The following is a 22,037-nucleotide window of genomic DNA, read 5'->3' on the forward strand; positions in this document are numbered from 1 at the left end:
TACCCAGAGAAAGCATTTTCAATATTCACTTGGTCTTTTGTTGTGTGATCTGAGTAAATGGGTCCTCGATTCCTTCCATCTACATCAATCTAATGAGAAGTGTTTACTCACAAGCATTTCCCCGATTAGATATTCAGAACATTAAATTATGACTATTGTAAACATCTGTGGCATTTGGCCACCAAAGTTAGGAAAGCATTTAAAGAAAGGTGATCCAAATGTAGAAAGCCAGTGAGAGCTCATTCCTAAAGGCTAGTAAAATAGCTTTCCATCAGCTTAGACTGACATAGTTCTGTGAGCCCCTGCTTTTAGATATAACATTCATAACCTCAGTACCACTTACATTGCATCTGGTATATGAAAGACAGTGAATCTATCCCAAAATGCAGCATGACAACTGAAATACCTTGAGAAATATCTTCTACACAAAATAGTAATTCTTAAATGTTCTGCATATGTGCTATGTTTAACATTTTAAACTAGATCTATAGTCGTAAGGTCCACAGAATTTAAAGATACACTTTTTAAAAGAAGATACAGGGGGTTTTCATCTGCATGGTATTGGAATGGCCACAAAAGTTTGACACTCTTCTCTAAACAAACTACCCTAAATAATCATACTCCTCACACCCCAGGAGTGACTCTAAAACTTATTTCAGTAATATTTAAGGCTTTTTGTTACCTCATTTTAGGGGCATGTTGTGGGGAATGACTGCATCTACACTGCCCACTTGTATTTTAATGCAATAGCGATGCATCCCTTGTGCAGAACAGGTTGGTTTTCATTCTAACTGTTATATGCAGATGTCTCCCCAACTTTGAGCAGTGGTAGGTGCATGATGATAACCATTTAAAAATAAGTGAATTATATCAGCAGGAGAGTAAGTCCCTAGTATCTGTTAGCTTTGGGTCAGACTTGGAAATTTCTTCTCTTCTAATTTCCAGGACACATTCAATTCTTCCAACAAAGAATTTTGAACTAAAAAATAGCCTTATTTTAGGATATTAAAACTGAAAAAGACCAAAAATAGCGTAACTAACATTGCTTTTTTCTTTTACAGACCAATTAGAAGAACCAGAATTTCAGAAAGCTCATGAATGTGGTAATACTTCATATGTATACAATTTTTATATAGATTTAATGCTACTTCTGGTACTTTTAGTATCTTTGCCAGCTTTTCTTTCTAATACCTCTTCACATTATAACTTTCTTCTCTCATTGTTTGCTTTCCTAGGTTTTGCTGTAATCCCTTCTCACTAGGTTTTGCTGTAAGACATTGTGGGTTTTCACTGATACCGGATGTCTGGCTTGGACCTTGATGTCCAATTGCAAACTGTATGACTCATTTTTACTGTTGCGACACATACAAATGCACCACCCATCGACCCCTCCTCATAGTTTAACAGGGCAAAACACTGATTATGGGGCACCCAGCAAGTGCTGACTTTGAATTCCATCAGATTTTCCATCTGCTCGAAAACTTCATCCCATAAATATATTTCCTAAAGGAGATATTTTGACGAGGATGCAGATTTCCCTTTGGCACTTAGTTGCTAAGCTGTCACTATCCTTACTTATACTACATTTTTCTAAATATCAATTTTCATATTTATGATTCAGCTTAACAGTTTCAGAAATTAGATTCTAAGGAAACTGAGCTCTAAATCTGCAACTTCAATAAGCTCCTGTTGATATGCAGCTGTAAGTTTTACACTGACTATGACTGCAAACTACATCCCTAGTCCCTGCCCTATTACTTTGCCTGGAAAACAGTGGGAGGACTAAAGAAATGATGGCATGTCTGTCTTGTTTTATATTTGTAAGATATTCAACGATGTCAGTACTAGGAGTATTTAGATCAATGACCACATCAATCACCATAAACTCGGTAATTCTGAGAAAGTTAATTTGTGCTATCAGAGAATCAGGGTTGGTATTTGAAAGAAATCCTATTACGTTACACACGCATGGTGGGCCACACAAAGGCAATGTGGACAGGAGAACAGGACCTTTGCAGGCACTCTCACAGCACCCACATTAGACTTCAGCAACTCAAATAACAGTTTTATGCAGCCTCCCTGGCTAACCCGCCTTAGTTTTCCACCAGGACATAGGCATACCCTTACTCAACTCACATGCACAAATACACAGATCCCTTGGTCCTCGAGTCCATCCATGCCCTGACATTGGGCCCTTTATGCATCCTCCAGTTCAGACCTTGGGTCTTTCCAGATTCTGGTCTTCTCCTGCTTACCAACTAGTCTGAATTTTAATTCACAGCCAGATCCTCTCTTGCTCATATACACACAGAACAGAGCATGTGCATTCAGTGTATACCCTTTGAGTATACCTGCTTAGATGTGGCTAGTACTGTTTATCCCAACTCCTCCAGTCTCCCCCCACTTGTTCCTCCCTGGTCCTAGATGTCTCTCTTTTCCCACCTTTGGCTTGTATTCTAGACATACTGTTAAGAAATGCAGTATGTTTACATAATGTTTTCCAAACAGCATCTTCTACTGATAAATATTTTTGTTGGTCTATCAAGTCTCTTTGTGTGCATGCACACATGAACTCGTGATCTGAAATTTATTTTTGTATTTCAGAAATTCCATGTTCACATTCTAGCACAGGATCCACTAGCAAGAATGGCAAGATAGAAGAATTCCTGAAGAATTTCAAGAATTTGGAGGCCACCCAGGCAGAAGAGCCAACTACTGAAGGAAAAGATTCTGCTAGCTCTCCAAATAAGGAAATCTTTTCTCAACCTGAAGGACCTTGCTTCCATGTACATCAAGATGATATTCAAGCGTCTGACATCTTTGAGTCATTGATACTCTTCTTAAATAGGAAAGAGTATGACAGAAACTTCAAAAACCTGTATGACTTCTCTTATTCATTTATCGATAGCCTGTTTTATGGGTTTTCAGAAGAAGAACAACTGGTTAGCTTTTTTAGATTAGCAAGGGAAGCAGCAAAGAAAGCAGGTATGGCCTGGGCACTAGCAAGGCTATGCTTTCTCTTAGGCAGGCTCAGTGTCAAAAAGCTGAAGTTTTCCCAAGCTCGAGTGTATTTTGAGGAAGCGTTGGGAGCAATAGCTGGAGGGTTTAGTGATTTGTACTTTGTAATTGCTCTTTATACAAATCTAGCAGTCATCTACTTGACACAGAAGAACAAAGAAAAATGTGCTCATGTCTTTGACAAGGCTACGTCTCTTCTCATGGGAATTCCCAACTACATTTGCAGTGCTGACCTGGAGTCAGATATTCTGAAGTATGCTCTGAAGAGGACAATTTTGAGCCAGAACAAACATGCAGAGGCAAGGGCGTGCTTTCTACTGGCAAAACACTACAGTGTACACAAACAGTATGAAGAGGCACTGCCATTCCTGGAAAGGTTTCAACTGTTGCTTAATGACTTGGGTTTACAAAACAACTTATCAAACAACTGTTATTTCAAACTAGCAGAATCCTACAATGAAAAGTGCTTGCCACACATTGTATTAAGTTGCACAAATGTTGCCTCTTCTCAGAGCCCAAATACTTTAACAGATTCCTTGAAAAGGATTGATTTAGTCATCAAAAATGCTCCCAAGCTCTATAGCCTGGGAAAACTCAGACAAATACTCCCATCCCAAACTGCACCTTACCTCATACAAGCACTTTCCTCTGTGTTTACTAATGAGCAGCAAGGACTATACAGCACTATCTATCTTAGCTTAGCAAAACTGTACAGCCACCACAAAAGGTATGGAAAAGCTATTGCTTACATGATGAAAGCACTGGATTCTGAAGTTTCTGCTAAGCCAGAGGAAACTATTAACTATTTGGTTTCACTTGCTTGGTTATACATTCTTTACAGGCAACATGATGTGGCTTTAGGCATTTTAAATGCTGTTGTAGACTCTTCATGGAGCAATCCTCAACAACTAGGTATCGCTTATAATATGCTTGCTATTGCTTTGAAAAGAACAAACAATACAAAAGAAGCTGCCGAGAGCTACTACAAAGCATTGCGTCTTTCAGAAGAGGCCGACATGACCCATAACCAAGCTATAGCCCTGGCTAATTTTGGGGCACTCTGCCTGCATGCAGCAGCCAGCAAGCTGGCAGAACATTATTATCTCAGGGCAGTGAAACTGTTTGCCAAACTTCCAAGTCTGGATTGTGGCCAAGACTTTATCCAAGTCCTCCTTCAGTTGGGATGTTACTATGTTGGTGGAACTCAAAGAGAAAAAGGAAGGTTTTATTATGAATGGGCTTTTTTGGTTGCAATGGAGACAAGTCATCTGGAAAGTAAGTACGGATTTTTTCCCTCTTAAAATTACAAAATGTACCCTGTCTGGGAATGTCTGTATATGGGCATGTTGTTCCTTAAACAACATTTTATGTCCAGTTATGTGGCAGATATTGAAGCAACTGAAATCTTTGCTCTGTCCCATAATGGTGAAGAAAGAAATACATGTTGGCTTGTCCTTCTTGTGGTACTTAGCTTTGTCAGAAATGATAGAGAAAATGAATTAAGAGAAAAATAACAACTTAATTAGTAAGAAGTCTAGAGATTTCTATGTTCAATAATACTTAAAATAGTTATGATACCATTGGCAGTACAAACAACACCAGATGAGTTTAAAAGTACAAAACCAATCTGAAATCTGGATTACTTTTGCATAAAATAGTTGTATTTAGAAGATCCATGCTTTATTTACTCTTGTTACCATGATTAAGGCAGCTTATACAGGTAAGGTGACTGATTTTTATTTATTCTGGAGATTGTTTGAAGTAAATTCTACGCTTTGTTAACTTTGGGGGTGAAGAAACTGGCAGTGGAATCTTCTTGTTATTGTTATTGACTGTGCTGTGATTTGTGAAACAGTAAGAATTGATTAACTTTCATTTTAAAAAGGAGGTTCATGTTAGTATTTCCAATCTGTTCTCCTAGGTCAGCTGCAAGCAATTAAACTGCTGTGTCAGTTCTACAGTACAGTTGTTCCCAATGAAGCTCAGTGTGTCATCTACAATGAATATCAACTATCTTTAGCCAGAAAGATGTCCAACAAAGTTCTGGAGGGACAAATTTTGGAAACCATTAGTCAGCTCTATTTGTCTTTAGGAACAGAAAGGTGAGACATGCTGAATGACTTTGCTTTTATTCTGATTGTAACTTTTCTGTCATGCTAAAGGATCTACGTTTTTGCAGTGGTTGAATATAACTGAGTTTTTTCTCTCTGCTTTGCCAATTCACTATCAGAATTGATAGCACTTTACCAGTGCTAGAGGAGACTTCTCTTGTATTATTTGTTAAAGTAACTATCATCTCTGAAGGGAGACAAGATGTTCAGTAGGGATTGGATCTACTTCAAGAGCCAAATTATTTTTGAAATCTGTGTGAATACATTTTAAAGGTATTGTATGTTATGCAACTCTTGATGACTGCTATAGCTCTATGATTATTGCTGACAGATGACTTGTTTGTGATGATAGATTTTTACAAGACCATTTTTTCAATAGAAATCAAATGACATATTCCAAACAGGTCAGACATCAAATTATCTCTAAGTGTTTCTATTGAGGAAATGCTTTTTTCTAAACTTATTAAGCAGAAAGCCTATGTGCAAAATTGCTTAGTGAGAGTCTCCAGCAATTTCTATGCTCCTCTTATTTTCAGAATAGCAAGTTTTGCTTTGCTTTACTGAAAAAAGACTGCACAAGTCAATTTATAGTTACCAACAGGTACTGGGGAAACTTAGAGGTTTCTCTAGACAGTTTTTAAAGTGTTTTTTATAAGGTAGCTTTGTCTGTTTTGTTTGTTTTGTTTCTGGTTTTTTTTTTCCCCCTTACTGTATCTCACTTCAGGGAGTCACTTTAGATTCAGTTATTTTCAGGCATGTCTCAGTAAGGATAGAAAAATTATCCTCAGTTGCAGAAAGAGAGTAGATGCTTATTTTAGCTTTAAGTGGCTGTAGTCCAAGCATCTAACTTTCCTAGTATGTCAACTAATTTATTTTGCTTTGTTCATTGCTGTTTAATGATATAGTTAGTGAACGTCCTTTGGCTAGTCTAAAGTCAAAGGAGTTGGTTAAGATTTCAAACTACCTGGAATTTGCAGAAGGATTTCACTAGCTGGAGAAGATGCTGCTTTGTGTGCATGTAGTACATAAAATGTATGTATCCTAGGAGCCTGGCTCCCAGATGTTGGCTGTGTAACCTTAGCAGACTACCAGATAATAGCACAGACTCAATATGATATTAGACCAGAGTATCACGGTATTCTTTAACAGCCCTAAGCAACAAGGATATGTGTCTGTCATGAAGTAACAAAACCAGTGATGTCCTTAGTGTCACCACCTCCGTTGTAAATGATTGTGGCCATGTCAGCGGACATAGTTTGACCCATTCCAGCTGCTGTGCTGGGTTATGGACTGGTATATCTTCTGTCTGATGTAAAAGAAAAAACTCTGAAGGAGGGATGGAAGTAACATTCCGTAATTGGGCTGAGTTGGACTACTTCAACTACATTGCCTTTCCTCATGTTAGCAGCTTGTTAGCAACAAAGAGAAGACTGAAATGTCAGGCTTGTTCAGTGGATCTTTACTTCCTCTCATGAGTATAAAAGGAGTGGCAGGTCTCTTCAATTTCTGTAAGAATCAGAAAGTGGTAAAAACATTCTATTTTTTTCTTTCCCTTGATGAGATAACTTGTTGAGACAGAACTGAAATCTTGATAGTGTGAAATAGGAGGGAGCGTATTACTTTTGGATTTGTTTCGTATCTCTTTGGAGGTCTAAGTAGGCTGCTCTAAATATGTACTGTGTAAGGATTCACTGTAACTGCACAGTTCATATTATATTTTAATACATTTGTGTCTTGTGCTTGGAGGAAATGCACCAGGTCAAGGTGATGGGAATCTAATATAAGTCAGAAAGATTTAATAAATCTGGGGTTTCTATTTCTGGTATACACTTAAAGGCAATTCCACTGCCAAATGATCTGATAATTTAGATGCTTCTAGAACTGGTCACGAAGTGTCCTGTTCGCTTGCTTCCACCCTGCCCCCCAAGTTTTTCTACAATTGCTGATTAATCTGAATTGTGCTTAGAGCAGATACTTAGGTGATTTTAGAAAAATATGTACAGATTAAATTCCCTTCTGAGCTTTCTAGGAAAAAGTCATAAATGATAGAAGACCTAAAGACGAGGAAAGATTTTTTTTCTTTTTTTTTTTTTTCTCCCACCTGTCACTAGCCTGAGGTAGGGAAAGGACGCATCTAAACTGAACTATATTGAAATAATACATTGTGATACCAATCTAACAGGAAACATAGATTGAACAAAAGAAGGAAGATGAAAAATTCTGAGTTTGCTAGTTGCTAGCATAACGTAGATGAGAAATTAAAATTGAGCATTGAAAAGGGGAAACAGATTGTCTTGTACATTAACAAAGCTTTTCTCACTGAAGAAAACCATTTGCAATTCTGAAGAACCCCTCAGTGATTAGCAGTTTTTCCTGTTTCAGGGCTTACAGGTCAGCTCTGGAATACACCAAGAGAAGCCTTGGAATATTTATAGATCTCCAGAAAAAAGAGAAAGAGGCATATGCTTGGCTACGGGCAGGAAAGATATATTATGTTCTGAGGCAGAATGAGCTTGTGGATCTTTATATTCAGGTATGTTGTCAACGCGTACAGGCATGCACATGTTGTCAACATGGTGCAGGTGGCACGGTAAGAGTAATTTAATATAACAATCCCAGAGACTTTGCTAACTGATGTGCTGAACATATAGTAACACCATTTATGTAATGCTTAAGAGCTGAATGTCTCAGCATTTTCCATTGGTGCTCTGTTTGAATCTGTTGCTTGACTGTAGAAAGATTTTGAGCAGTGACCTTTCTTAGTGCTTGCTCTGTTGTAAATTCTGTGTATTTCTTCATTATCGTCTACCAGCTCTACAGCACCACAGCAATCAAATCATATATGCATACTACATGCTGGTGGGTAATAGATAATAATCACCTTAGCATATTGTCTTGTGCACCAGATCCCCAGGAAGAGAGTAGCTTCTTTAGGAAGCACCTCCAAAGCATGTAAAGCTTACCTTCTGTGGCTGTGCACAGCACGGAGCCAGCTGGAGTTGCTGCTGCCTTTGCAACAGTGAGACCAGAGGCATGTGGCTTGTATACCTCGGACCGCCCACCCCCCTCCCACCCACCCAACTGAGACCTCCTGCAGATTTTCCTGCTGTGCTAAAACAGACTGAAAGACGACCTGAAACAGCCCTTGTAGCTGCTAAAACTGGATGATCCGAGATCCGGAATCTTTCTCAGAGCTGCACTTCATCCCAGATCTGACTCTGTCATCTATATGGCTTCTAGGCATTTGCTGAAGTATTTGGGGAATTAGTTTATTGCTTTTGTAAAGGAGTTAAAAATACTTCTCTCCCACTGCAAGGGAGAGCGCTGCCTTGTAGTGCAGGATGTATACAAAACCTGATACAGTAAGATCTGAGTCTTGGCTGCTGTATGAGTGGTACCAAAATATGATCCCTAAAATAATCAGACACCTGTTATTAAGATGCTTTGAAAAAAAATACACAAACCAAGAAAACATAGGAAACAAGTTCATGGTTAAAATGTACAGAGACACAATATGTGGGGCCACTTTAATGAATTTTTATCTCAATTAAGCTACATTTTTGAATGTTTACCAGGAAAACTGAATAAATGTGTTTACAAGAAGGGACTGTTCCTTCTTTTGCTAAATGATTTTAGCTCATAGCCCCCAAGTCAGTCACCTGGTGGTACAAAAGCCAAATTGGCATGTGAGATTTTCTCCATCTGCTTTATTTCCTCCAAGAGGAGGAGTGGGCTAGGGACATGCATGAGTATTTCATACTGTGCACGTATGGAACCTGGTATTTAGAGAAGTGTCAGTGCCTGTCCATCTCAAAGCAGGAATCTGCCCACTAAAAGGTTGACCACTGTGTCAGTAATTCGTGCAAGTCATCACACCTTAACTTGCACGTAAAACACAACTTCCACAATGTGATACAATAGAGTTTGTAGGTGCCTGAAGCCAAAATAGCTGGGAAAGGATCACTGACGTTGTGCTTAAGTAGAGAGCTGGACTCAATTAATTGAATGCAAATTGAAAACTAAAGATTACAAAGCCAAGGTGTAAAAGTCCCTGTTCACATTACTACTTGTTCTATCAATAACTGAGTGTCCTGCTATTCTTGCTTTGGGGAGGATGCATGTTGCCTTTCACGAAATCCTTTTTGTTAACATGGCATATATTTACTTCAGATGAACAAGACAGTAGAACTGCACTTATTTAGAGAATTCATTTCAAAAGCTTTTAAATCTGTACTATTAGCAACATCTAACTTGCAACTAGAATTTACGAGTTCAATCTAATTAAAATTTAATATGTGGCAGATATCGAATTCACTACTGTTTTTAGAGTGCTATGTGCTGATAAAGGTAGCAGGATACTGTTGCAAGTGAAAGGGTGACCAAAACACTATATCTGCCCAGGTTGTCCTCTTCTTTTTTAAGGAGCTGCCGCTGGCTGCTCAAAAATAGGGTACCAAAAAAGACAGAGCATGGTCTCATCAATGATAACCTTTTCTATCTTAGAATGAGAAGAGAGGCCTTAACAAGATCTTTTTTCAGTTGATAATATGTATGTTGGTGTTTTGGGTTTTTTTGTGTTTTTTTTTTGTTTTGTTTTGTTTTTGTTTTGTTTTGTTTTTTTTTTTACCAAGAAGTAACCAAGATTTATTTTCTTTCTTTCCCTATTCCTTGTTTTCTTTTCAGGTTGCTCAAGATGCTGCTCTTCACACAGGAGATCCAAATTTAGGAATGGAATTGTTTGAAGCTGCTGGAGACATATTTTTCAATGGTACTTGGGAAAAGGAGAAAGCAGTGACTTTCTACAGGGTTTGTGCAGTTTTTCTACTGCATCAATAGTTATGTACCTTCCCATCATAGCGGGTGTTCTACAGATGCTGAACCAAAAGCTGGTCCTCTCAGCAAATAGTTTATAACCTACTGCAGCTGAGTACTTTGTCATGGTGTTAATAGGTATCACCTGTTTCAACTCCCCTTCTGGGTGTAAGATATGTTATAAGCAAAGAGAAAAATGAAACCAGAAATTGCTTGACATGACATAAATGGAAGCCTGTCAGTGCACATCTTGGTTTAGCTGTATCTAAGCTGTTGTTATACATTTCAGGACAAGGCTCTTCCACTTGCTATTCAGACTGGCAACAAAAACACTGAACTCAGATTATGCAATAAACTTGTGGAATTGCTGGTGAATCTGAAGGTTTATGAGGAAAGTCTGGAATATGCAAGAGCATCTCTCATGCTCAGTGTAAATTTAGGTAAGACCAATTTCAATTATACCCGAATATGAATGATATCTCTAAAATATGGCAGGATTCTAAAAAGTTTTATTCCTTTGAATTCAGTCAGATTGCTTGCCACGATTTCATAACAATACTATTATAGCTATTTTTGCCTCCGTTCAAGAATGAACACCTTTATTGCTGCCTCTTCTAAATCCAAGTTCATATGGAAAACCTCTGGTGGAGCACAGAATTAAGCCTGGTATTCCAACTCCAAACTGAGTGTGCTTCTAACAGCTAAGATATAATACTGATTAATAATGTTCCAAGAGGTTTTTGAGTGTCATATACTTTCAGATTTGCTCACAGCCTTCCTGGTGAACCGACCTAGGATAATCAAAAACAATAGAGCTAGTGTCAAAAATTACTATTCTTCAAGTTCAAGAACTGTTCAACTGATAAAGAACTCTCTCACCACTCCATACAAACACAGACAAGTCATTTTGATCAGCCTGAAAATCATCTTTTTGTCATAATTTTTGATGTAAAGTATGTACTGAGAGGGGCAAGGGAGTCTTTAATCCTATTAGCTTTCTTTCATTACTTCCATAATAATCTATTTGTATGCTTTGTAAGTATGCACAGGGTGTATATGTCTATATATGAGAGATGAATGTATTTATTTCTTAAGAAAATCCCAGACACCATCAAATCTTACAGTGGGAAATTCAGGAATTCTGTGGGATTTTTCTTAAAGGGCATGTTTTAGCCATGTACCTCTTGAGCAAAATTAGTTTTATTCAATAAAAGCTCAGCAAATACCATATAGAAATAAATTTAAAATAGCATAGAAGTATTGTGATTTGAGACAATTTGACTACTTTGTCTCTTTGGTTTTATCCTGACTCATACATTATCTCATTAGGAAATCAGCTAAATGAACGAATAGCTTACCATCGGCTGGCTGTCATCCATCACCATTTGGGTCACTGTGAACTAGCTGAACACTTTTATTTAAAGGCCTTGTCCCTCTGTTCCTCTCCTCTGGAGTTTGAGGAGGAAACACTGTATTACGTCAAGGTGTACTTGATCTTAGGAGACATTATATTCTATGACCTTAAGGTAAGAGATACTAAAAACCACTGCAGAAAACCGTTACATAGACTAATGCTTCATAATGTCAGGTTTTACCACATTCTGTTTTTATGATTTTAGAATGTAAATAGTAAAGTGACAAAACCTACTGAAGTTTGCAATCTATATTATTCTCATTTGATACCTAATAAACTGAGGTTGGATGTCCTCTTACACCAGCTGTACTATAGAGGTACTATCTTTGTGTCTCTTTTTTCAGGATCCCTTTGATGCAGCAGGCTATTATCATTTGGCACTTGCTGCTGCCATGGACCTGGGCAATAAGAAAGCTCAACTGAAGATTTATACAAGACTTGCAATAATCTACCATAACTTCCTTGTGGATCGGGAAATGTCTCTCTTCTTCTATCAGAAGGCAAGAACCTTTGCAACAGAGCTGAATGTTAGGAGAATAAATCTAGCTCCTAATCAGTGTTATAAGAGTTCATAAGCATATTTGGAAAATGCAGCCTAACAGCTGCAGAAGTACCTAAAGAAATATTGCACTGGCTTTGTAGGAGGATGCAGAATGCATTCAGTGTTCCATTATACATGTGCTGTAAGCTGGAACTCAGCATCCCAGACTAAATTACCAGTTTATATGACAGTGAACTACATTTAATTGTCTCCAAAATTTACAGTCTTGTACTTGTTAAGGATCAGGCTGAGAACTAAAACCAAAACCCTACAGTCTTTTTTTAACTAAATTTTTCTTTGCTATCTGTTTCTGCCTAGCTGGATACTAGAAAATGATCAATGCATAGTACAATTAAAAATAATAATTAAAGTGTTATAGAGAAAAAACACTCCATACAATCTCTGGCTTTCTTTGCATGACCTAGCTCTTGTATGATCTAGCTCTAGTATTTTTACAACATCAAGTAAATACATTTGCACAAGCATGTTAGGTGGGGTATTTGAGAATTGGTTTGATCCAGCTCCCCAGACATCACCCCATATTTCCTATCAAATTAATCTACTGCAGTACTTATAGGCACTGGTTAAGATTTATCCTCTAATACCTGAAAACACTTATGTACATGTTGTAATAATTAACTGGTTTCCAGAACAGAAGTGTCTAGTAATATGTAAGTTGTAGTTTTGTGGATTTCAGTGGTCATGTGAAGGCCCTCTTTTCAAAGACAAATTATCTGGTTTTTTTTTAACTGACCCTTTTCAGAACTGTCAGTATTGTCTGCAATGACTTTTTACAGCATTTCCTACCATTTTACATATAACTACTTTATGTTCAGAAAAATGTACTGCTTCACTTTCATTGAAAAAATTCTAAATTGTTAATTTTGATAGTTCTATTTGTGCCTCAAAACATTTTCATACCAAAGTTATGGTAGAAATTACATATTAGGCAATGCTGTATATTTTGAGAAGGAATGTCAATGTTTCAAAAGTATGATAATCTTTCAATTAAATATTCAGATACATTTTGAAATTATGCCTTTTCATTCTCAGTAAGAACTTCATACGGAAACCACTAGTTTAATTTTGAGAGATATTACAAAGAACGGAAGTATGGAAATGTCTTTGAAAGATGTACACACAGTATTAGAAACAAGCTAAGGCTTGTCAGCTCTACATATTATTTTATTTGCTTATACTGTCAAATCTGGGGAAAGGTGCAAAAACCCAAACTTTTATTTTTCTGGTCTCAGTTATGTAATCTCAGTGCTTTGGTTCTTTGCCTAAGAATCTTTCTTTTCCTAAAATCTGTCATTCACAGCACACTGAACATTTTTGATAGATACATTCAGGTATCTGATCTCTGTTGTCTTTTTGACCCTGTGAATTTTTCATTAGTGTTTTGACTTCTTCCCTACAGGGAGAGAAGATACAGTAGGCATTTTTTTTTCTTTGTTTTCTATTTTGACACTGTAAAGAGAGCTTATGTGTTCCTGTTTTCAGTTTCATGCTGAGGATTAGATGGCTAAAATAATGAATATGATAGTGCTTTGCTTGTAAATATGCATCATTATTAAATATATCTCAGCACTTTGCTTTTAAAAAATAGAAAAGCTTTATGTTGGTTAGTGAATCAGACCTCTACTGTCTTGACTGTAGAAATGTGTATACTGCTCAAAGCAATTCTGCACACAATTTGTTTTGGACACTCACATTCAGACTGGAACTAAGCATTAAAGGTGAAAGTTTATTGTTTGGGTGTCTTAGGAACTTACCCTGAAGACTCAGATTCAGACTGGTGTCACATTGTCCCACTAAGCATGGGAAATTAATTATCCCATATGCTCTTCATTGCCTTGACCTGAAAACTCAACAGAAGTCCTCCATGATTGCTGCAGAGTTTTGTGCAGAAAACTGTGGATGTTGCTCTCTGTTCATCAATTTGCTTTTCAGTGCTTGGCAGTCTATTTTCCATTTCATTTGGCTTTCAGACTAGATAAATTTATAACCTCTCTCTGGTTCTGATTGCTGTAATCACAGGCAGTCTCTGTATTCTGTGAAGGGAAGCTTCACTTCCTAATCTGGAATTCAGTTCTGCTGATAAGACCTATCTTCTTCCTTTTATTGCTACTTCATCTTGTTGCCTTGATTCCACAGAATTTTTGCTTTCATAGCAATCCAGTCCTTTACTATTAATTCACCCTTTAATGTTAAATTGTGCTTAGGCAGTGTATGCCATGCTGAATTTATTGGCCATTTCCATCAAGCCAGTTGAACAGCATACAAAAATGTACCCAACCTTTGAAAAGACAGTACTGAATTCTCTCCTTGCTCTGATGACACAGGAATTCTGTGTTTTCCTATTTAGTGTGGTTAAGTCATAGGCAGAGGATTTCAAAGAACTGCATTCTCCTATCAGATATATAAATGGCATTTTTGGTTTTAAAAAACTGCTTAAAAACCTTCCAAGATTTTAAATATATAGTTTCCTCTAGGAAGCATGACATCATTTTATGATTCTGTGATAACGAGTGCAATACACTTGGATAGAAAGGTTGGAATTTACAAATTCTGGGGGGGAACTGAATCTGGGCTAGAGGATTTTACTGTTAAATTCTGTTCCCTCTGATCAGAAGTGGTAAGATTCATCTTCTCTTCAGGAAATACCTGTTATCTGGCCCTATTCTCTTTAGCATCAAAGAATGGCCAACTGTTTACAATGTAGAAATCTCTAGATGGGTGAGATGAACCTTACCTGGTGTGCTTCCAGGTACAAGCCTTTATAAATGGAAGTCTGATTATCTGAGATATAAAACTGTTTTCCCATAGCTGTTATGTAAATGAGTAATTCTAGTGAGAAAACTGGTAGAACGTTTTTCTAGTTTAATGAAGCAAAAAGGCAGAACAGCATGGAGTCTAGATGCATCCTAGATAGGGTATAAAAAGCATACCTCTGCAGAATCTTTTTTGTTAGAAAAGACAGTGAGGAATGGGATGTTTGAATGATAAATGAAAAAAAGACATAGGAAGCAGATGTAGATTCAGAGGGCTTTGACACAGAACCTGTTATATAGCTGGTCAGTAGCAAAATTTTTATACTCTTAATGAACCAAAAAAGCCCAGCTGAGTTGTTAAAAGCTCTGCAGGCACTGACTGACACACGGTTGGTATTTCTGCTTCATTTGAAATAACAAGGTTCTGCTTCCAGGAAGGCATGAACTGGTGGTTGTGAGCAGCTACTTCTCTAGAACCTTGTCAGATACAGAGCTGGACACTTGCGATGGTTTCTCATCCAGGAATGACATACGTTGCCAAGTGTTACCCCTTCATTTTTAAAATGGGAAGGGAATAGTAGTGATGTTATCATGGTACGCAATGCTTAATTACTGGAAAGGAGTGACCTCAACCTCCATGCTTTCCTCAGCCCGTAGAAGCTCATGTTTCTGAAGAGGAAAATAGAGAGTATCCTACTCATTTGGCTAGGAGCCTGTCCTTCTCTACACCTCTCCTGGTTACATAAAAAGACATGCCAAACTCTGCACACTCTCTGGGTGTGTGTAAAAGGAAGTGCAGCCATGTCTTCTCATTGCTAAGGAATTTACTTTGGAGTAAAGGAAGGCTGAGCTCCCTCACTCATACTCTGAAAGGCTTGCATGAAGCACCTCTGCATAAAACAGTCTCTGGAGTGGAAACTGGCACACAGGATTCCGGGTCATTGGGTATCCATTAGTCTCTTTTTTCACCAGAATAAGAGTTCTACTGCTTTCTCATGTCCCCACTTTCACAACTTTGGCTTCATCAGAGAAGTTAAGCCTGCTTCATGCTACTTTTTTCAAGGCCTAATCCACTTAATCTTAACACTTCTTTTTTTGCAGGACCAAGCTGTACAGTTTGCCAGCCGAGAGAGGCTCTAGCCACGCGGTGGCACTCTCTAGCTTAGCATCAGCGGCCTCCAGTCCAGAAGGTTAAGAAAGGCATTCAGAAACCTAAAGCAGCACACTGTTCCTCCATTACCCTTCCTTTCTGACTGAAATCTAATACCTTAAAAACAAACAAACAAAACCAAAACCGTCTCAAGAAAAGCCTTTAAAAATGATGTCTTTAAAAGTGATCTAGAGCCTAGCTAGGTCTTCAAGCCCTTTTACAAGGACAAGTGAAACATAGACCTTCCCCAGACAAGCATCCGTGTGCTCTGTCGCAAAGGAAATGCTTCAACAAAGCAATGAAGCACTTGCAGGGAGTAAAAATTGTTGAAGATAATAATTCTGAGATATTTTGAAATGCTGATAACCAACTTGTTGACAGACAACCTAGAGAAAATTGGCTGCTCTGAGGTAGTACACAGCTTTAATTGGTAACATGAAAACTTAAGTGCAAATACAGATTACTGGGGTAGAGAAGAAACCTAGTAAATGAGGTTAGAGGCAAGCACATGCTGAAAACTGTTCGCATTAGTTTAAAATGGTCAACTTGTGACAAGCTACTTGTTTTGTCAAGAGTAATGCCATATGAATTTCTTTGTACTAGCCTGGTGCTATAGTATTTTAGGCTGTGACATTAAAAATACTTAATGTGTGGAACAAATTACTTTTCCTGAAAATGTACCAAAGATATTAGCAGAGTTAATAGCCATTTTCCCATTTAATATAATTTGCCTGCCTAGTGTTATTGTCTGCTGAAGTGCTATGGAGATGTTCCTCTGAACGTTTTGCTTCTAACACTTTTCTGCCTTCATTTTGCCATTTCAGGTAATGAAGGGAAGAAAAATAATGTTTAATTTCTCAGAATATTTATCTGTATCTAGCATTTTAATCACTGAGGGGCACATTAATTTGCCTTTGCAGTGCACTGACATACTAAATGGATTGTATTTTTGCATGAAAAGGCAAACAAAACAAGATTATTCTGATTTACAATAACGTAAAACTTACACGCCATTTAGATGTTGAATTACTTTAGAGAGTTATGTGCTGGGAAACTCTTGAAAATTTTCAGCAGGTGTTTTTCCTGATGTAGCAGATGTATAAAATCTGCTCAAAGTACACTTTCTCTGCCAAGTCAACAGAAGGGAATTTTACCATTACACAGAAAATATTTAATTTTTTGGAAGTTGGAATGAGCATTATAAATGGAGCATTTCTACTTTTCTAAAAATAGCACAGATTCTTTCTGAATGTTTCCTGAAGTATATCTAACACCAGTAGTTGGTGTTAGATATTTGTTTTCTATTAGTCTAATTATAAACTAGGGGAGAGAGAAATTTCTCAGGAGCCAATCCATTCCCAAAATGGGAAAAGACTTTATCAAGAGTTATGGACCATTATCCACCTGCTCATATTTTGCTTTAAGTGCAGATACGTTTCTGTGTGCCTGCCTTTTCTAATATATGCCATAGTTATGTGTTTGAGACACAACACACTTGTTTCTTTTTGTCTGTTGGGAAGGAGATTTAACATAATACCAGTATAACTGGACACTTTTTGTAATAGCAGAAATCAACAGCATGCGGGTATCAGGACGTACAAGCAAGCGCCTAAGAAGTGACCAAAAGTGACCTTGAATTTTTGGCCTCCTTTTCTGAAGTTCTTGTACATTTTAGCTTTTGGTCATGAACAACTGTAGTTGGGTGGTGGTGGTGGTGGTGTTTTTAGAAGAATTGAGGGCTTAGTTTTAGTGATGTATCGAACCCCCAAGTTAATTTCTGCATTTTTTCATAACTTCTCTTTAGCAATTCCTATCTATTTAACAACATACAAAAATTTCCAAATACAGGTACACTGTTGTTATTCAATGGCAATGCAGGAAAATATTCCTATTTGCTTGAAATTCAAATCTAAATTAATTATTTTTAGTATGCTTTCCTTTTAAAGAGTACCTTCACTGTTGAATCAACCTATTGTTTACTGAGGCAATTTTATTCTCAATTCAGAATTGAATCACTGAGCATCATTGTAAAATGTGGTCAGAGTGTTTTGTCTCATGTTTTCAAAGTTGATGTTAGTACTAACTATGCAGAGGCATTCAAATTATAAAGAAACAGGATAATAAAATAAATACATCCACTCTATCTATGAAACTATCCCCTAGAAACTATTACTTTTTAAATTTTTATTTCTTGGCATAATTCTGTACTTATTTCTTTGGTAAATTAAAGTGATATGCGATCCAATTTTCATTAAATACTGAAGCTTTGCCTCATATTGGTCAAGAGTTACATGGTATAAAGACTTAGTTAAAACTCAAGCATTCTTGTACCAATGAATTGAACTCAAGAGAAAACACTTGTAAATTGTTTACTAAGTAATCTGAAAAGTGTTTTTCTTTCATGCTCTGCTGTAGGTCTGTCAACTATACACTGTATAAAAGTTCTTTTTTCTGTTCTTCCTGCATACCAGAGATAACAATAGTCTTAGATGCAAGCATACAGCTGAGTAAATATGTTGTTCACCATGAAGTAATGATAATTATATGACTACAATATTCTTTATTATCTGAAATAGCAGTCGTTCTTCAAGTTCCCCATTTTATTTTACTTACTATAGGTTACTTAAAATCTTGAAAGACTTGTAACTACAAGAAGTTTCAAGAAAACTGAGGTGTGTGTCAGCAAGTACCTTAGCCTAAAATTCTGTCTTTGACATATTTTTTCTTCTTTCATGGATAAGTGGAATTTTGGGGTAGAATCACTTTGTCAGATTATCTATTTCCCTTTTCTGCTTACTAGCTGATCAGTGTGTATAAATTTTCATCTGTGATTTTCTGGGTCATTGAACAGGCGACAACACTTTCTTATTAAATCAGAGAAAAGTTGTCTTTGTTGCAGTGTTTTGCCACTGACATTTGCTTTATTGCTTTCCATTTTTCAGACACCATATTTATTTCAGTTTGGGTCTGCCAGGCTTTTCATCACCCGTGGTGGACCTTGAGTGTCTGCCGCATACCAGCTAATGTTGGAAAAAAATCAATCCTATTTCTGAGTCTAGAGAAAAGTGCACTAATTGGTCAATGTTTATTTTAAACAATGAACTATGTTTACCTGTTCTCTATAAAACTTTAGTCACAAGGAGCACCAATTTACCAGCAAACTGGGGTTGCTTTAAGAATGGACTTTCTCCTATCAAAAAGTATTCCTGTCATAAGCTTTTAAAAATCTACAAGTTGTGTAAGAAAGATGTTTTGACACTTGCTACCAAAATTCTATGCCTACTGAGTAAGCTTGAGCTACTTGAACCTTGTGGGGGTAAACCTATGAGACTTCCAGCAGAAAATAAGAGAACAGCTTTGGGAAGTATGAACAAAGTTTTATCCTCTGCTCAAAATGAGGAAGAATGTGAAGGGAACTACTTTTGAAGATGATGCTGCATCACATCCAGTCTCCCATACTCACAGCAATCATGTATTAGAAGCTTCAGAATTCTCTGTTGCTTTTTTTAAACAGTCCAAAACACATTCTTGTTAATTGGCAAGTGGTAAAACTTAAATCAGTACACTGAATATGTTTCTCTATGGTTTTGGTCTGTGCAATGTGCAAGTAACTGCAATTTTGCAAACTGCTTCTTTATTGCTTCTGAACTTTACTTTAAAATCTATACCGGGATTACTCAAATGTATTAGTTAATCTTTTCTGAACTCTCTCAAATTTTCAAATGACTTTTGATAAACCAATCCTGTATTAAATATGTTGGATATGGTTTATAACAAGGTAAATCTAATATAAACATAGACTGAGTATTTAGAAATATTTAGTTTGCTGCCTTTGGACCTCTGTATTCACAAGTTAAGGTTTTATTTTACTCAGTTGCTGAGACATGAAATTCTGATTTGGACAATACACCACATTCTCAGTTCACATAAATCAGCTAAAGTCCATTAAAATAAAGCCCCAGATCTGGGTCAAATTAAGAATTTTAGATTTGGCTAAAGTCTGGATCTAACATGCCATTCCCTTGCTACAGGAGATTAAAGCTTAGTACTGAGGTCCTGCATAAAGGCCCGAGTTGAATGAACTCCTAGAAACAGAGAGTGTATGTGGGCTGAGAGACTCAATCTTCCTTCCATCTGATAGCTGCTGAGCAGTTCTGGTGTGTGGCTCTGTTTTCCCGTGTGAGCAGGTTACACAAGCATGGGCAAACTGGAGAGGCTTCCTCAGCCTTGTGTTTGCATTAAACCGTGAGAAGCACTTCTCCACAGGATGTAAGAGTTCTGGCATATTCCTACACGTCCTTCTTCTTGGTTGTCCTCTTGGTGACCTTTCCCTCCCCTGTCCTACAAAATATTAGAGGTTCTACTGGAAAGAGGGCTGCAGAATAGGACATATTTTACAGGATTTGTTTTATAAGACCCGTTAGAGAAGTCTGATTCTGGAAGGTCACAAGTGCACGCTCTGAAAAGTCTCTCACTTTCCTTATAGTTCAAGATTTTATGGAACTTTTTATCTTCTGGAAAAAAAAAAAAATCTATAATCCTTCATTGGCTGATTCATATTTCTGTAATTAGAGTCTTCTCCAATTCCACAATCTGCAAGCCAGGATACTGCCTACTTTGTTTACATTTTCATTAAGCTAATATTTGGCTGATTTTACTGGAGTGTGATTTTGACAATTTCTGCTTGTATTCTTCCTTACTTCGTCATTTTATGTAGAAACCTTTCACGGTTAGTTTATCAGACTATATGAGAGACTATCAGTGAGAGGATAGTTTTATCCTGCATTTAATTTTGAATATTAGGAAGGCAGGAGAGTTGTAAAATTGAGCCTCCAGTTCCCCTGAATTAAGTGAATGTATAAGGAAAACTGTGAATGTGAGTGTTTTGGGTTTTTTTTTCCCTCAAAAGTGGTATTAAGGTATATTTTCACATATTCTTTTGTAATTTCAGAAATTTTAACTTAAAGGTGAAACAACTTAATATAAATGTTCAGATTAAGCAAGCACATATACTTTCAATGTCACTCAGCTAGTTTAAAATAGTCTTGTGAGCATCTAACAGAATATGCATCTGGTGTTTTATTAAAGTAACAGTGCATGTGGGATATTCAGCAGTGTGTTTCCATTGTGGTCAAAGTAGTTTGGAGAATTCAAACATAACAAAAACAGTCTCATGACACTCAGAGATCATATCTTTTTTTTTTTTTTTTTAATTTTTATCTAATACAGTGTTACTGCACTGTTTTTAATTATTTTATTTCTACTCCACAAAAAAATCAAGCATAATCTCTAGAATAAATTATGCAAACTGTTCCTTTCAGACTACGGAAAAAAAATAAATGTGTGCGTTGGACAAGCACAGGAGAGCAATGAATCTTTAATATCTTTATCGCATCTTCAAAGGTAGTGTAATTTATTCTCATGGTATTGATTAGTTATGCCATAGCAACTAAAGAATAAAGCAATTAAACCCACTCCTGTACTACCAGTGACACGGTTTAAATGAAGAGGCTCAAATTGGTAACTGAAGAATGTATATGCTAATAAGATTCAAGCATTCATTAGCTACATTACCATATGAAGTTCTTGGTAAGAATTACATATATCAAAAAAAGTACAAAATGAACAAGTACAAAAAATTACAAAAGAAAAATTACAAACAGATGGAAGATTGCAGAACCAAGATTTGGTACGATAAGTCTATTTTCAAGATCTTGGGTACTTTTAGTTCTTTAGCTCAGAAATTCTTTATGTTTGTAATTTTGCAAACATACACTTCATGTTAAGATTTTGGCCCTATTTTTACTTTACTTAACATGACTGCAAAATTTCTTTTCATACAGTACAAGGAGGATTGGGACTCTACAGGAAATACGTGAAAACAAAGATAATATTGTTACACCTCATGGAATAAAGTACCAAAGTTACAGCCCTTGAAGCTCCCAGGCCTACAGGTTCAGTCAGCCGAGTATAAATGCCTCAGATATGCACTCAATCTTGGCCAATGTCTGAATTTTTAAGTATCATGCTTCGTTGCTGGCTTCGTTGCTGTATCCTATATTATGGGGTGTGGTAGAATATCAATGTTTAAAATCATCCATATCCTGAGGCAATACTTCTGAATAAATGATGGGAAACAAAATGGATTAAGTTCATCCAACTTGAGAAAACATCTGAAAATAAGATGAAGCTATTTTTCTTCCTTTCAAATGCTCAA

General features: G+C 36.9%; 1 protein-coding gene across 1 annotated transcript in view; it reads left to right on the forward strand.

The window, feature by feature from the left end:
* Positions 1–12,695, forward strand: part of SH3TC1 (SH3 domain and tetratricopeptide repeats 1) — a 33,052-nt gene extending 20,357 nt beyond the window's left edge. Inside the window, exons 11-18 of the mRNA XM_009967014.3 lie at positions 1,062–1,103; positions 2,605–4,293; positions 4,940–5,120; positions 7,512–7,662; positions 9,813–9,935; positions 10,231–10,381; positions 11,271–11,467; positions 11,700–12,695. Of these exons, the coding sequence (XP_009965316.3) occupies positions 1,062–1,103; positions 2,605–4,293; positions 4,940–5,120; positions 7,512–7,662; positions 9,813–9,935; positions 10,231–10,381; positions 11,271–11,467; positions 11,700–11,930 (2,765 nt within the window). The 3' untranslated portion in view covers positions 11,931–12,695. The remainder of the gene's footprint in view (positions 1–1,061; positions 1,104–2,604; positions 4,294–4,939; positions 5,121–7,511; positions 7,663–9,812; positions 9,936–10,230; positions 10,382–11,270; positions 11,468–11,699) is intronic.
* The last annotated feature ends 9,342 nt before the right edge of the window (positions 12,696–22,037 follow it).

This window comes from Tyto alba, unplaced genomic scaffold (genome assembly GCF_018691265.1).
Source record: "Tyto alba isolate M040663 unplaced genomic scaffold, T.alba_DEE_v4.0 Super-Scaffold_6, whole genome shotgun sequence".
Classification (NCBI taxonomy): domain Eukaryota; kingdom Metazoa; phylum Chordata; class Aves; order Strigiformes; family Tytonidae; genus Tyto; species Tyto alba.